The 17,577-nt window shown below is 41.8% G+C and overlaps 1 protein-coding gene across 1 annotated transcript in view; it reads left to right on the top strand.

The window, feature by feature from the left end:
* Positions 1-5,898, top strand: part of DCBLD1 (discoidin, CUB and LCCL domain containing 1) — a 190,975-nt gene extending 185,077 nt beyond the window's left edge. The window contains exon 17 of the mRNA XM_085611297.1: positions 1,401-5,898. Coding sequence (XP_085467423.1) covers positions 1,401-1,924 — 524 coding nt within the window. The 3' untranslated portion in view covers positions 1,925-5,898. The remainder of the gene's footprint in view (positions 1-1,400) is intronic.
* Positions 5,899-17,577: the final 11,679 nt, after the last annotated feature.

The raw sequence follows: 17,577 nt of genomic DNA, 5'->3' as shown, positions 1-17,577 counted from the left end.
AAGGATTGAAGGATGTTGTTTTCAGGAAGGCACCTTTTTGAAGTGATTTAATGATGCAAGATAGAAGGACATTGTTTTCATTGGAGATGGCCTTGAGTGAGTTCAGCATGCTGGTGATCCTGAATTCCTTGTAAGAGAGGCGGTTGAATGCGGTCCATTTCGGGGTGTAGTGGTGTGACATAGGAAGTAGAGTAAATTTTCTTGTGTTGTAGGTGGGGCCTTCTTTTGTTGATATTTGTTGGTGAAAATGTTTCAATGTTTTGCACTCAGTTGACTGAGGGATGGGTGGGTCTGGAACGTGCAATGTTTGACTATTAAGAGATTTGTTTCTGTTAGAAGCTTTGTGGATAGTCAAGAAGTTGGATTTGGTAAATGTGATGAGGGCTTCGCTTTCAAAGTGGAGAGTTTTAAGTCCGAAGAGAATGTCAGGATCATTTGGTCTTCTTTCGGTTGTTTATGGATGCGCTTGTCAGAGAGCTCTTGGGTACACTGAATAAGTGAAGGTTTTTGTGTTTTCAGGGATGCATTTAGCTGGCCTTCTGTTTTTCAGGGTAGTGTTCTAGATGCCAAGGAGTGTGACATCTAATGTCGTTTACAAAAAGTTGCGGATATCTTCTTGAAGGACGTCCATGAGGAGATTGAAAAGTTTGGTTTACTTTCCTTGGTGGACTGTGCAGAACCAAGAGGAGTTGTAGAAGATAGCTAGTTCATCTTCTGTCTTGTATGTTCTGGATGCTGTACTGTACTGGGATGTGCAGGGTATATATGGATGTGTACCATGTCTCTGTGACACATTCATCTAGGTTGTGATCATTGATGTTGTCCGGTGTAACGATAACCGGGAGAACTACACTATACTTTAATAAGCATGAGAATGATTGATTGTGCTGAGAGAGAAAAAAAAGAGAGATACCCGACAGACTGTGTGTATGTCTCCGTGTTTGTGTGTCTGTGTCCTTTGATAGTTGATGTGTAGGAATTGGCGTCTGGAATGCCTGGTTGGAGTAGCAAACCCATTGAAAAAACAATATGTTCACATTCAGTTTTGGTGAGGACTCCATCCTTATAGACCAGGTCAATCTACTGATGCCACTTTACTTAATGTTTTGTTTTATTCATTGCTGTTTAACAAAAGGGTTTTCTTTATTGGTAAGTTGCCTTCCTCCAGTGTTAGAATTTTATAAATGGTAGAAGTGGCTTTCCCATTTGTCAATGGAGTGTTTTGAGAATTCAGAAATAGGGAACTTCCTATAATTGTCAAGAAAAACCAACCTGGCAAGTTCTGCAAATAGACACATATGCATATGTTCAACAACATATTCAGTTATTTTCGCATGAAAGCAATCACCCTTGTACTGTGTTTTGTTCTCTCTCTGAAGTGAACTCTTCCCTTTCTTTAGATTTTCAGCTGCCTCTCATGGTTGGGACAGACACTGTGACAAGAAAAGGCTCTACCTTCAAACCGCTCGACACTGAGACGAAAGACCAGATTGGAAGAGCAGAGATTGAGAATCACTACGACTACCCTCACAGAGCGAGTCGACATGAGTATGCCTTGCCACTGATGAACCAGGAGCCAGAATACGCCACGCCTATCATAGAGCGGCACACCAAGCGAGAGAAGGCATTCACCACTGTGTCTGGCTACAAAGTGCCAGTCCTTGCTGCCGCCCCTCAGTTGAACATTCCCCTCATAGGAATTTCCAGCCTAAAGGATCCTGCAGGTGGGGACTATAAATCTCTGCAGAGCTCTAGGAACTCCGAGGGAGAATATGACAGGCCTAAGATTATCCAGAACACGGCTTCTGTGGATGACAGTTCAGACTATCAAAAGCCCCAGCTGAATTTACCAGTGGATGATGGTTACGCATCTCCCAGAGACTGCCTAAAACCGTTAAGCCATGCTTCTGTGATCAGCGTGTGAACAGTGTTGTACAGTGGGACGTCGAGAGTTGTAACTGCCCTCACAGTGGCAGGCACATTCTGAGGGAAAGCACATGCGCCTTAAACTTGGTACAGCCCAACCACCACCTACATCAGCAGGGTACTCCAGTGATCGTCCTGAGTTTATGCACGTTAACAGGATGCTTAGATTTTGAAAAAGGGATACGTTGCAGTTTTTGCCTGCGGTGTTCCCTGTGTGACCCTCGTGGGCGCCCACCCCAAGCTAATTGCTGTAATATGTGCAATTTGTATAGTTGTTTATTTAAAGATGACTCTCCTTTACTCAGGTTGGATTTGAGGTGACTGCAGTTTGAAATAGAAACATATTGTGTCTATATGTCTGAAATCCTTACAGATAGTCGTGGTCTTCACTGCATTCTTTACTCTGTGGATACATACGTACTTATTCATTCCTGCCTTCGGTTTTTGCCTACTACTTAAAGGCTTGCTTATCACTTTTCTTTTTGGTGGAGCATAAAGTTCCTAACCACTTCCAGCTCAAAATATATTATTTATAATTCTTCTGAAACATAGTTTCATATTACAACAACTGTTGCAACAGTTGTTGCACTTGAGGTAAGGCAGTAATTTGCGCAATGTCATATGTTGTACACAATGGGACATTTACTAAGGATAATTGTTACTTTGTTACCTATTGAGAGGTATTTGGAAACTTCTCTTTAAAGACCAAAAAATTTCTAAAATCCAAAGGAAATCAAGACAGACACCTGTGTGCTACAAGGAGCACCAATTGGTTTTACCTCCATACTGGACACTTTTCAGGGCAGGCGGAATGGAGACATTTGATAACTCTTCATATTTTTGTAATACGCCAACTATAAAGTTATCTCAAGTAAAATATAATTTATGCTTTTAATGAGGTATGTTGAAAACTAACTGGTTTGAACACCCTTTGCTTGGCTAGTAGCACTTTAAAAGAATTTGAGTTCTGTTGTCCAGGTGAGACTTCACAAACAGTGGTGTCAGTGTATAGATAGATGGCCCGCTTAAGAGAACAGAAAGTGGTGAATACCCGCATATGATTTAATTTTCTACTTGTTTGCAGTACGAAGGGTCTGGCCCTCCTATTATCCTGCGCGTTATGGGAGAAATCTTAGAGAAGAACCAGGTTGTGAAAAAAGACCAGGCTGATGGCTTCCCAACTGTAGTAGTAGTCTACAGTTAATTCCTTTGATAGTTTTTCGATAACAGCTGGAAGAGAAAGTCTAAAAACACAAAAGTCTTAGAGTTGAGAACTGTGCAACACTTTTTGCAATGTTAGACTGGTGTTTGGAGGACGCATATCTATCCTACCAAGGCCTGAACCAGCATTGGGGCTCCCCGTCGTCAAACCATGTATGCAAACATTTGATCAACTTTCTGCCAAAAGGCCTGAGAAAATGAGGTATGCCACTCCTGTCTAATAAACATCTTTTCTCACCCCTACATGGATGTCATGAACAGATGGTTGCTCTTCTGTATTTAACATGACTCACTCAGTGTTTTGTTTTCCTTACACTTTTTACTGTGAAAGGAAAGGGGAAATGTTACATTTGGAGATATGATTAAAAATATAACAATAATTGAGTACAGAGGAGAACGGGCATCATCTTGTAATTGATATACATGTGTGCTTGCATATTAACGTATCAGTGTTACTGGTACAATAGCAGATACCTGAGGGTCTCAGGCTGGTATTCTGAGGATATAGACATTTTGTTGGGTCCACCAGCTGGAATAGTGTCTTCATAAGAAAGTCCGGTCCTCCTTATTGTGGAGAACATCTCAAGCAAGATGTTGTCAAGGGCACTTCAGAGTCCGAAGCACCTGTTGAAAAGGCATTCCTGTTGGAAAAAATGCACTATGTGCATAGCATGCTTAATGTTAATTGATTAACGTGGTGTATTCTAGTTGGATGTGACTTACCAAGTGTATCGTAGAGTGGTGTTCCAGATCTCACAGCTGCTGCCTCAGTGACGGGCAGGGAAAGTGTTTCTTTTCAGGGACATGTTCATGCAGTTTCATTTAAAAACAAATACTAAAAAATTTGTTCTCACCAAAGAAAAATAAGAACATTTTAATGTAGACTTGGCCGTCTCTGCTTACTCGCAGGAATGGAAACAAACAAAAAATATTGCTATTCACAGTGTTAATCCTTATTACTGCGAGTCCATGAAAAATGTTCTTCAGTCAGTCTTCTGCAGTGAGATGGCATTAGAAAGTGAATTGCACAATAAACCAAAGTACAGTGAAGGCCAGCGGTGCTGCCATTTTTTTGCCTGTGAGAAGATACGGTTATCCACCCTTCATAATGCTCCTAAGGGAATCCTGGCAACACAAGCACTTTATGAAAAGTAGCAGGCACTTAAATTAATGGAGCATGTCCAGCAATTGTTTATGGTATGGCTGCTTCAAACTATACATAGCAGTTTGAGGATGGGCAGCACCCCTTACTTTGATGGTTTTCTTGGATTTGCCGAACCAAATACTTGGCTCAGTCAATGAAAAAAGTCTGCATTTCTTTAGGCATCATTGAGCTGCTTCGCAGTATGTCACTTTATTTAAAATGACTGGTAAGTTGCCACACAGGGTATATGCAAACAGTAGTCAACAGTAGTGGTTCACCTTTGTAAGCTTCTTCAAGGCTTGTGAAATTCTACACTCTTTAGGTTGTTTTGTAGAATATTTTGAAATTCAATTCTACATAAGGTACTTGCATAAGTTAGGTAGAGCATTTGTAATGTATTGTTTTTGTAACGTTGGTAAGATGAAACTGTATAAAACGAGAGATCTAAATGTATAGAACCAGGAAACTGTCCAAAGCTATGTTACCTAACCTATTTTCCAGTTTATTGCACAATTTTGATTTACCTGCTGTACCCAAAAAATTGGGAACTAATTTTACATTGTATCTTTTAACTACTTTGCGTTTTGCCATGTATCGAGCTTCCTCTCCCTCCTCTCATTCGCTTTATCGTTCTTATCTATGGAGGAACATTGGCCTCTGGTAGTACCATTTCCTGATGCAGACTCCCTACCTCTGTGATATTTCTCTCTCCCCCATGGTATTTCTACCCCTGCCCTTATTTCTGCTTTCCTTTTCGAAGTGTTATCCAAAATGAGATGCTGTGGGTAAGGCACGTGTCTAACTTGGTAACTTGTGTGTTCATCCTATTACGTGATGTAAAAAAGGTAGCAACAACCAAATAGTCGCTTTATGACCTATGTAAATTGAGAAATCATTGTATGTATATCATCCCCTCACTTGGCTGAGGGTGATGTCGTTGCAGTTCTTCCATAGCACCTTTCCTCCTAAAGAGTACACAAGATTACTTGATGAACAAGAAACCTTTTGCTTGTTTGCAGTTGCACATATTAGATTTTATCTACCTCAGACGAATGAGTGAGCTACTGTAACCCTTCTGATAGCCTGATGCAAAGATTATTGCCAAGCTGTTGAGTATCTTCAACCATATGAACTAGGCAAGCAAGCCGTAGCTGAAATTGAGTCTGGTTGGTACGCAGCCGATTGAAGCCATGCCTGAGCGTTGAAATGGATATAGACCTAGTACACCTCATTGAACGTATCAGCCAGCTCCCATGTAGATGTCATATTTCTTCTTTAGAGAGCATTAGGGTCAAGACATGCTCAAATGTTTTATTTCTTTGTGACAGATTATATAGATTATTGTTGTGCAGTTTTAATTCTTACTTACGCTGAGCAAAAGGGTGCTTTTGTTATTATACTGTGACCAGGAATTTAATAGCATCTCACCAGACCCAGTAATCAATGCAATTTCTGTGAAATGCCTTCAAGCTTTTCAGATCCTGACATCATACTGTTAAAGCTTACTTCGTTTCAGGTTTTTGGGACACTTGTATTTGTTTACATAAATGTGTAAATAATTGTGTATTGTCTTTTTGTTATTAAAGTTATGGAATATGGATGCTGAATCGCAGTTGATCTTTACTTACTTAGTCCTAGACCTTTCTGTCACCGTCCTGTGTGGGGATTTCTAGCACATTTGAAAAATGTGTATTTCCTAAGGTGTGATGGGAGAAGGGAGTGCAACTTCAAGCCCATTATCACAGAAAGTGAGATTACATAGTGAAATTAGAAGAACTTCATGAATTCACTGCTAATGCAGAGTTTGTTTACCCTGAGCAGCTTCATATATTAATTCATTTATCTATAAAGAGTTGGTTATAGGGTGGAACCAATCCCAGAAGAGAAAGCGTGCTCTACGTAAGACCAGGTTACAAATGATACAGATAAAAAGGATAAAGATACTGGGATGATGTACCCAAAAATAATGTATGTTTATGTATATAGAAAATGCATAACTGGTAACTGTATAATAATGCCCAGTATGGCTATTGAGGGATTTTGAGGATGACACAAACACCAGGGGACCAAGGAACAGTTTTGCGAATATCACCAGAACCCTGAGATGTCATTTTAGGGCCATATTGCACATAACAGGTTCTGCATTTTATTTATACCATGTCTGTTTTGGTTGGTTAGCCTGAAAAAGTTGTTTTATTCGAAGGGCATCTGACAATGGGGACTGTTTAGAATTGTTTACCTTTCATGAAGTAATTGTTGATTAAAAAACATAATGGGCCACAGTGAAGGCCATTTGCCACATAATTCACAGATAAAAAAAATGTTCAGCTTAAATTGATGAAAGATTGCTGCCAGAGAATGTCCTGCATAATTTACAGCTTTAGACACAAACTTGAGATAAGTTTGCAGTTTAACTTGGCCTTTTGTGTTGCATAATATTAGTAGCTCGCCCAAAAAAACTCTACATAGCAGTGTTCGAAATTTTATTTTGATGATAAAATCCATATTGCACAGTTTCCTGTGAAAAAATATGTAACGGTTTGGAAGTGTCTTTTGTAGTCACGAGATAGGTGACTCCTCCCTTGGACGATAGTGCACATGGGCATCGACTCCATCCTCCGATTGTTTTTTTCCGCATTCGGGTTCGGATGTAACTTCTGCGCTCCGGTTCGGCACTAGATTCGCCAAAACTTTTCGACGTGCAAACTATCTAAAACTCTACGGTATTGTTTTCGATCGCATGATCTTCGACGTGCACCTCAACTACTCGATTCCAGTTGTCGACGCGGGCCGCTGGGTCTATCGCCGCCGTTCAGGCCTACAGTTAATGGAAAGTACTCCATTTACAAAATACCCCCAGTGTGGAGCTAAATTCCCACACAGTGACCACCACAAGGTCTGTAACCTGTGTCTCTCGTCTGAGCACGACGAGAACAATTGCCAGGCCTGCGCCTCTTTTAGATCCAAAAAGACCATCCGGGTCATGGCGGACAAACCTACGATGAAGGCCCCGATGTCCCGGAGGAGGATTCTGAGGACCTGGAAATCGTTTCCGAAGCAGACGACTCAGACAACCACATCACTCCTGGTCAACGAGTGAGTACAATTGCCCCTACCCCAACTCCACCCCAAAAAAAGGTGGCCCTGGTCAAGACTTCGCCTGAAAACACGCTTCAGAAGCCCCGCCCCCAAAGATAAGGGACAAGCCTTCTGGTTGCTCGGGACCGAGCAAACCGCATCTCACAGTCCCGCAGGCGCCTTCGGCACCGAAGACTGGAGCACAGCCTACTCCCAAAAAGACATCGGCACCGACCACTTCCACGCCGAAAGAAAAGACATCGGATCCGAAACCAAAGCATTTGGAACCGAAAAAGATTTCCGCCTCCACAGCCAAGCCGAAGGACCCCAAACCACCTCCCAAGGCCTCGGAGCAGAAATCCAAACCCCGCTCGGACCCGAAAAAATCGGCGCCGAACACGGTTACCGAAGAGTAAGAACTTTTTCGACTGGATCCTATCGATCCAAAACAAAAAAATCTCCACATAGACCACGAAACAGGACATTTGGCTGCTGTTCCACACAAGAGGAGGAAGCTGAACACACCTCCTGCAGTGCCTGTGAAGAGAAGACTGTGCCACTTCACCTATACAACCCTCTTCTCCTGTTCTTCCTCCTAAGCCTGTCTCTCCTCCACATTCTCCAAAACTTCCACCACACTCACCACCACCACAGGATAATGATGATTTCGGGGTGGGGAGGCAACAATGACCCTTTCACTGACCCTGATGACGACACAGACAGACCACAGGACGATTGAGACGATTATGATGACCCATTAGATCCTCCAGACCGCCCTGATCCCCAGGCATATCCAACAAAGCCATCTCCCCCAGATGACAATATTGGCTTTGGTCAGCTTGTAAATAGAGCTGCTCTCAACCATGGTGTTCAGATGCATTCTGACCCTGCAGAAGAGGACTTTCTTCTAGACACCTTTGAACAGTCACAAAGGACTGTGCAAACCCTGCCAATGCTAAAGGGTGTCATTAAACTTGCCCCCGACATATTCAAGGACCCTGTGAGAGCTACAATTCTCAATCCCAGGATTGACAAAAAATATAAACCCGCTCCTGATGATCCCACTTACATCAAGGGTCAACTACCTTTAGACTCACTAGTGGTAACTAATGCTAGAAAATGTGCCGACTCTCAGACCTCCGGTGATGCGCCACCTCCGGATAGAGAGTCTAAGTTGTTAGATGCCTCCAGCAAGAGAGTTGCTGCCCAAGCAGCTAATCACTGGCGGATAGCCAACACACAGGCATTACTTGCTAGGTACGATAGGGCTCACTATGACCAACTAGAAACCCTATTGGAACATTTACCTGATCAATATAAAACCAAGGCAAATTATTTAATTCAGGAGAGTAAATTAATAACCAATGCATAAATCAAGTGTGCCCTTGATGCAGCTGACCGAGCCTCTAGGTCCATTAACACTAGTGTGTCACTCAGATGACATGCCTGGATAAGCATCTCAGGCTTCAAACAGGAGGTACACACAACTATCCTCAATCAGCCGTTCAATCAAGAACACATTTTTGGACCGCCTGTAGACACCACTCTAGAGAAAATGAAAAAGGACACCGAGACTGCTAAATCCATGGGGGCATTACAGTCTCCATCCACACGTGGTTCCTTTCGTCGCTCCTTGTATCCAAAAATATCGGAACAGACACAGCATCTTCTTCCTACAAAAACACCACGCAAACATCCCCCAACAGAGGATATTTTAGAGGTGAATACAGGGGATAGAACAACAAAGGGAGAGGCCGAGGTAACAACAACACTCGTGCCTCCCCCACTAATAAACAGTAACTTCCCTTCACTCCCCCCAGACCATTCCACCCCAGTCGGAGGGAGACTATCACAGTTTCTACCTGTCTGGAATTCCATCACTACAGACAAGTGGGTAAAACAAATTATCCAGAATGGTTACTGCCTGAACTTACAGCAACCCCACCCACCATACCACCAAAACAGCGTCCAATGTCCACATAACATCTCACACTTTTTTAAAACAAGAAGTTCTCTCACTGCTTCAAAAGCAGGCAATAGAACTAGTTCCCTTACAGCATCAAGGAACAGGGGTGTACTTGCTGTATTTCCTAATCCCCAAAAAGGACGGCACCCTAAGGCCAATACTCAACCTCAGACCCCTCAATCTCTACGTACAGTCAGATCATTTTCACATGATCACTCTTCAACAGGTCCTCCCACTACTTCAACAAGGCGACTTCCTTGACACACTAGATCTCAAGTACGCCTACTTCCACATTCCCATACACCCTGCTCACAGGAAATATCTAAGATTCATAGTCGACGGACAAGACTATCAGTTCAAAGTCCTTCCATTCGGGGTGACCACTGCACCCAGGGTGTTCACTAAGTGCCTTGCAGTAGTAGCAGCACACTTGAGAAGACAACAAATCCATGTATTTCCATACCTCGACGACTGGCTGATGAAAGCCAAGTCATTCAAACAGTGTGTTTATCACACTCATCAAACCATCCAGCTGCTACACGACTTGGGATTCACAATAAATTATACCAAGTCACATCTTCAGCCCGCCCACATACATCAGTATCTAGGGGCCACATTGGACACCTCCAGAGCTCTGGCATATCCCAATCCAGCCTCGATAACCGGTATACAAACACTAATCGCCAAATTTCAGCCACAGCATTCCCTCCCAGCAAGGGTATTCATGCAACTCATAGGAATGATTGCCTCTTGCATTTTTATCGTACCTCATGCAAAACTTCAGATGCGCCCCTTACAAGAATGCCTAGCACGTCAGTGGAACCAGGCTCAAGGAAAACGTACAGATCTGGTGTTGGTGGGCAGCCGCACACTTCGCTCTCTGCAGTGGTGGAACACACAAAACCTTTCCAATGGGCGGCCGTTCCTAGAGCCGGTTCCACAAATAGTGCTAACAGCAGACGCATCACTCATCGGCTGTGGAGCCCATCTCCTAAACCACACAATTCAAGGCAAATGGACTGCTCAACAGAAAGTGTTCCACATCAATCACCTAGAATTACTGGCAATCTTTCTAGCATTAAACTCATTCCAAGTACATCTACATCACAACACAAGACTGTCCTAGTCCGAACGGACAACATGACAGCCATGTATTACATACAAAAAACAAGGAGGCACACATTCTTTGCAGCTGGCGCAAAACATTTGGAGATGGGCCATTTCTCACAACATATAACTTCTGGCAGAACATCTTCCAGGAGTTCACAATCACATTGCGGATCTGCTAAGTCGACAGACACATCAGATACCCGAATGGGAACTTCATCCCCAAGTCCTTCAACCATTTTTCCAAATGTGGGGTCAACCAGACATAGATCTGTTCGCCACACACGCAAATGCAAAATGCCCAACCTTTGCCGCCAGGTTTCCACACCCGTTGTCCAAAGGCAATGCGATATGGATGAACTGGTCAGGCAGATTTGCATACACTTTTCCGCCACTCCCACTGATTCCCCAAGTAGTACGCAAGCTCAGAGAACAGTCCCTCAGGACGATCCTGGTAGCTCCCACATGGGCACGGCAACCGTGGTTCACAACACTACTGTAACTTTCAGTAGTACCACACCAAAAACTACGTCCCTCCCCAACGTTGCTAACGCAGAACTATGGAGACATAAGGCACCCCGATCCAGGTAAACTGAAACCAGCGATCTGGCTCCTGAAGTCCTACTACTAGAGCTTGCTATGCAGCAAAATGGAAAAGATTTGTCATCTACTGCAATAACATCGATCCGCTGGATGCTTCAATGCAGGACATAATTTGCTATTTGCTACACTTACAAAGGTGTCATCTAGCATATTCATCCATAAAATTACACCTAGCGGCACTTGTTATTTACAAAACAGACAACACTTGTCACTATTTAGAGAACCTGCAATTAAAGGCTTTATGGAGGGCCTTAAAAGGATAATTCCCCCCCAGACTGCCACCATCTCCGGTGTGGAATTTAAACATTGGTCTTACCAGGCTCATGGGTGAACCATTTGAACCAAGACACAAATGTGAACTGCAGTTCCTCACATGGAAAGTATCTTTCCTTGTCGCAATTGCCTCTCTCAGGAGAGTAAGTGCGATCCAGGCTTCAACTATACAAGAACCATTCTTATAAATACATCGTAACAAGGTGGTTCTTAGAAAAAATCCAAAATTCCTTCCCAAAGTAATCCCTGCTTTTCATCTTAACCAATCAGTTGAGTTACCGGTGTTTTTCCAAAACCCAGACTCTGTAACAGAGAGAGCTCTTTACACACTGGACGTCAAAAGAGCCCTAATTTATTACATTGACAGAACTAAACCCTTTAGAAAGACAAAACAACAGTTTTTAACCTTCTCACCACTTCATAAAGATAACCCCATCTCCAAAGCTGGGATCACTAGGTGGATAGTAAAATACATTCAAATATGCTACCAGAAGGCTAAACGCACATTAACAATTCCCCCTAGAGCGCACTCAACAAGCAAACTAGGGGCTTCCACTGCATTTTTAGGAAACATTCCCTTAATGACATCTGTAAAGCAGCAACATGGTCTACACCACACACCTTCACCAAACACTATTGTGTTGACGTGCAGGCTAAGCAACAGACATCTGTAGGCCAAGCTGTTCTTAAAACACTTTTTCAAACCACTGCAACAGATACAGGTGGCCACCGCTAGGGGAGACACTGCTGTACAGTCTATGCACAGTGTACAATCTGCAGCTCATATGCCTCGAACTGAAAATGCTACTTACCAGTATGCATCTGTTCCTGGCATGTAGAGCTGCAGAGTTGTACACGCCCACCTGCCTCCCCAGAACCTGTATCTGTTCCAGTACTATCTTAATTAGATACATTCACATGGGCATCTCTTTATTTCTTACTGACTCCATCATTTCCCATCATGGCGAAAAACAATCTGAGGATGAAGTCGCTGCCCATGCGCACTATCGTCCAAGGGAGGAGTCACCTATCTCGTGACTACAAAAGACTCTTCCAAGACAACAAAGTGCAAGCATCTGAGCCCAATACCAGATGGCGATCTATTGCACAGTGTACAACTCTGCAGCTCTACATGCCAAGAGCAGATGCATACTGGTAAGTAGCATTTTCCTTATTTGTTCAACACAATTAAATATTTTTTCTTTCTTTTATAATTTTTTTGTTAAAAATTAACACCCATATTTCATATTCGTATTCAGGAAATAGATACAGTGCATGTCTGTCTGGTTGTCTGTTATAGCCTTTGTGGTTATCTCAAGGATTCGCTTTTGGACTTGCTTGGTGGGATCAATCTTAATCGGTATATAATGTTCCCTGTTTTTAAGCATGTCTTGCATTTTGAGAAGATATTGGTCAGTTTCCAACAAAACTATCCCACCCCCATTGTCACAGCTTTTGACCATGAGTTCTCTGTTTTGAATCAAATCCTTTTGTGCTGTGTGTTCTTCACGTGATATGTTGTAAGGAGGTGCAGGGATGTATTTCATAGCTGCTTTCATTTTGTTGAACACGACATGTTCAAAGACTGCTATCTCGGGACCCACTTGTTCTAATGTGGGAAGAAAGGTGGAAATGGGGGTAAGTCCTGATTTGTTGTGAGTACTTAATGTTTGGTCGTTATGATCTTCAAAGTAGGCGCGAAGCCTGATCTTCCTAAAGAAGGTCATTAAGTCTTGAAAGATTTCAAATTTGTTAGCTCTGGTATGGGAGACAAAGGAGAAACCTTTTGTAAGGAGAGATTTGGTGGATAAATCTGTCGTGTGGGGACTGAGATTAAATATTGGTATTAGATCTAATCTCACCAGTATTGGCCATGTCTGGTTACGAGATATAGATTCTCGTTCTGATATTGATTCTGCCCTGCCTGGTACTGGTTCTGAGGTTGTTTATAATTGCCATGGAACATGGGTTGATATCTGGTATGCCATTGATTCCTTTGATTCCCTCGCCTGGCTAAAAAAGGAGGACGGTCTCCCCTAAAATTCCTACTTGAGCTCTGCTCATAGTTGTTGGTGTATCCTTCTCCCTCCGAATCGGAGGTATCAGAAAATGTAGTTCTTTATTGGTGGTCGATTATATGTGGGGTTGTGTTGTTCTGTGTAGTTAGATTCTTGTTGGTAAAAATTATCTGCTAGGTACGGATATATTTTTTCCTGGCTGGCAAACCTAACATCTTTTTTAAGTTTTTCTGTTTTCCTCTTAAGTAGATAGTCATTATAAGAGGTTATATCTTTTTCTATCGCCTCCAATTTCTTTTTAGCCTCTTCTACAGCATGGCTAGCCTTGATCTTTGTCCCAAGTTCTTGTACTTTGTCCAGAAGGGTTTGAACTAGCTCCTTGGCTGTTTCAACTATTAAGATCATGAGATCTCGTGAACATCTGTTGGCTAGCATTCAAGAAATTTCCGTATTTGTACAAATAGGCCCGGTATATTCTTTACTCGAAGCTCTTGTGGAATTGCTCCTGCTCTTAAATATTCGAGCATAAAATGCCCATGCAGCTCTATTATTTTGATTTTTTTCCTAAGAGCTGTTAATTTCTGTGTATCCTCACTACCTACCATGGCAGTATTGGTTATATTGCCTCCTCGAGATGATTCTCCCACTAGTCTGGCAAAGTCTTCATCTATAAAACCAAAAGTTTGTAGTTTATCCATACTGATTAGTGTGTGAAATGAACAATGTGATTATAAAATTGGGAAAAAATGTGGTTTAAACTGGAATACCTACGTGTGCTCCTGAATGTAAGGTAACTTTCCTTAGTTATCAAGTGGACAAATAATAATGAAAAAAAGGTATTTTTTTTTTGTGTGTGTGTGAATAACTTAAAGATAAGAAAAATAGGTAAGAAGAATAGGGTGAACAGTGGCAAACTACAAGATATATATATCATTAAAAGCCAGTGATTCTTTACTTGGAAAGAACAAAACAACCCTGGACAGCCAGGCTGTGGAGACAATAGTTACAAACAAAAGGGGTACCCCTGAAAATGAAAATTATTCCTAAATCAGGGAAAAAGTAACAATTGCTTGAATTCTTTTTAGGAAATTCAATACTAAGTAGACCTTAAAGGTTTCAATATCAATTTAACATTGTCCAGATGCTAATAATTTACAAAAATGTTTTTATTTGTTCAACGCAATTAAATATTTTTTCTTTCTTTTATCATTTTTTTGTTAAAAATTAACACTCATATTTCATATTCGTATTCAGGAAATAGATACAGTGCATGTCACTCCACTCCGTTGGTGTTATTCTACAATAATTATAACCAAATCCTATCTAGACTTTCTTCCACATTCATCCACTATTTATCTGATCATGTAATTTGATACAAGAATTCATAACATGTATTGTATTTTTAGGCAAAACAGTTTGTCCAGTATTTTTATTACAAATGACTATTGGTCAGTGCTAAACATGATTAAGATTGTATCCATGTGGAATATATAACAATTCAAATGAGGATGTGGTTTCACCAATAGGGATATGGCATCTCTTTCAATTGAAGAAAACATTCAATATAGTCATGGCTAAAATCAGTCATGTCCTGTGTGCGTTCCGGCTTTGAGCCATCATCAGGAAGCCATGTTTGATGTAAATCCTAAAAATGTACAGAAATGCATCTGAATTACCAAATGCAGGTCCCACTTCATGTAGTTATTTTTAACTGTACAATAAAAACCATGGTGGGCCACTAAAGAAAAATTGTGAAGAATGAATGTTTGATACATTCCGCATCCACCCTACGTGAAGAAAGAGAATAACATTGAATAATGCACCAAAAAGGTCTAACTAACGGTTCCACATTGGTGTGCCTATGGTGTGTATACCATAGATGCTGCATGCAATTTATAGAACGAAAAATTGTGAAAAAAGAAGAAAAGGTAAAGTATAAAACGAAGTATAGAGACCTTTATCTCCTGTATGATTAGTGGCATAATGCCATAGAAACACTTACCTTATAACTGGACGTGTAAGTATGATTTTGAAGAAGGTAGCCAAATACTTTGCGTTTTATGTATGGTCTACAAACCTGACGAGAGACAAAATACTAGTGGATGACTAGTATGTGTTGTTTACTGTCATGTTAAGGGTCTGGGAAGCTGACAGGCGCCTACCAATATCGGTGGTTTTCAAGTTCTCCAGTCCAAATAAAAGATGAGACGTAGTGTTATCTACGAAGAGAAATCGGTAGGAGCTGTTTAGTGCTAGTGCTCTGAGTCTAGAAATGAAGTTTATTTAGACTGCTTCTAAAAATGAATGTTATACTCCTAGAAAGGAATGGCCACGTTTGGTCTATGCTGTTACGCTGCTGGCTGTAAATCAAATGTTCCTAGATGTGGTTCATAATGGCATCGAATTATGAGCCTGTATTGAACTTGAAAAGGATGGAATAACCATAGAAAGACTTTTAACGGTCTTTGAACATGCCTGTAATTATAGGTGAAGAGCTCCTGCGTTTAAATGCTTGTGGCGTCAAGTTAAGCGCCTATATAATGCTTAGAAAAAATAGCCATGTTCTTTCTAAATAAGCGTGTCAGATTCGGGCACCTATATATAATCATTAAAGGTGGCTATGCATGGTCTGGATGGATGCGGTAATCTCTACTCATGCACAGGCGGTAGCTTACCTGATATTTTAGGTTCTTTATTCATCCGGTTACTGGTACTCCTTACTCTGCCCGTTCCGGTTGTCGCTTAAAATATGCAATTGACACCGGTCCGCTTGCCAGTATCGAATTTTCAGCCGGCTGCGGAGTCCCGTTCGTAATAGCAGATAAGGTCACCAGTATCGCGTGTAAAGCCCGACTACGCGGTCCCATTTGTAATAGCGGTGACGTTCATGTACTATGGTTTCGCGGCTATGGGATCCGAAACGCAAGCTAGGATTCTCCTTCGAACTATTTCTTGTCTCCCAGGGACTTGTATCAAACATCAGTTTGCATCATTCAACCATTACTTTGCTGCACCGCAATTGCACCTTTCCAATGAGTCTTACCTTTTCTTTCACATGACTTATCCTCCATCATCCGAAGTTTCCGGCCCTAGCAAAACGGTCTTCAGATACCAAACTTGACTGCGATAAGCAAGGTTTTTTGGGGGCACAGTTACAATATTGGTTGGAAGATTCCAGTAAGTTTCCAGCTATACTAGCCCTCCTTTTTTTCTGTAAACATTTTTCTTATTTAAAAAATAATAAACTAGTGCATTAGGGGTAGTGGCATGTGCTTTAGCTCAGTATAGTTTTGCTGGCTGCGTTATAAATGCTGGTGATCATCTGTCCAAAACGATGGAAATAGAACGTCTAAACATGAACTGGGTTACACAGGGTGGGGTTAAGGAGAGGGCAGAATAGGGGGGTGGTTGGTCAGGGAGATCCTGTAGGAGGGTTCAGGGTGGTGCCTTCCCCAAATGTATGGTCCCAAAGTGCGCAGTGTGGTTGGCCATAGATTAATATTGGAGGATTTTTAAGTGGCAGTTTCAGTGTGTTTGAATAGTAGAGAGTCCAGCAAGCTGCAGGTTCTGTAGGAGCTCGTGGAATGTTAGGTGATTGAAGTCAGCATGGTTGGTGTTTCTCTGTGGGATCTTCCCTAGCCAGTTCAATCAAAAGGATGTAAAACTCAGAGGCTTTGTGGGTTGTAATAGGAGAATTCTATTCGAGACATAGTCTATCGGGGGTTGCCAGATGCGTTTGAATTTGCACCCAGTATCATTGAGGTTCGGTGTATTTTGTTTTGTAGCCAGAATCTGCCATATTTTGTGGAACCATTGAGTCTGGTGTCGAGCAGTTTTCTTTTTCCAATTCACCACTATGAGCTATTTGGCTGCCCCCTGTCACGTGGCGTAGGAGAGTCCTGTCATGTTTTGGAGGGTAGGAGGTTGAATACCCACGATAATAATAAGTGGGTCATTAGGTATCGGAAATCCCAGCACACCTTTGATATGGCTTAAGATCTCTTTTCAAAAGGTTTTTATCACAACACAGGACCACTATATTTGTAGGAATATTCCTACATATATAGAGTTGATTGCATCTCTAGCATTGTGATGAGGGCTTGGAAAACATTATGTGTAATCTGATTGAAGTGAGGTTGGAACATTATGTTCGAGGCATATGAGCTGCAGATCACACACTGTGCATAGGTCGCCATCTGGTGGTGGGCCCAGATGATTACACTTTGTTGTTGTCCTGGAAG

This window comes from Triturus cristatus, chromosome 6 (genome assembly GCF_964204655.1).
Source record: "Triturus cristatus chromosome 6, aTriCri1.1, whole genome shotgun sequence".
Classification (NCBI taxonomy): Eukaryota; Metazoa; Chordata; class Amphibia; order Caudata; family Salamandridae; genus Triturus; species Triturus cristatus.
The sequence above is the reverse complement of the archived record's forward strand: the minus strand, read 5'-3'. Positions and strand labels throughout refer to the sequence as shown.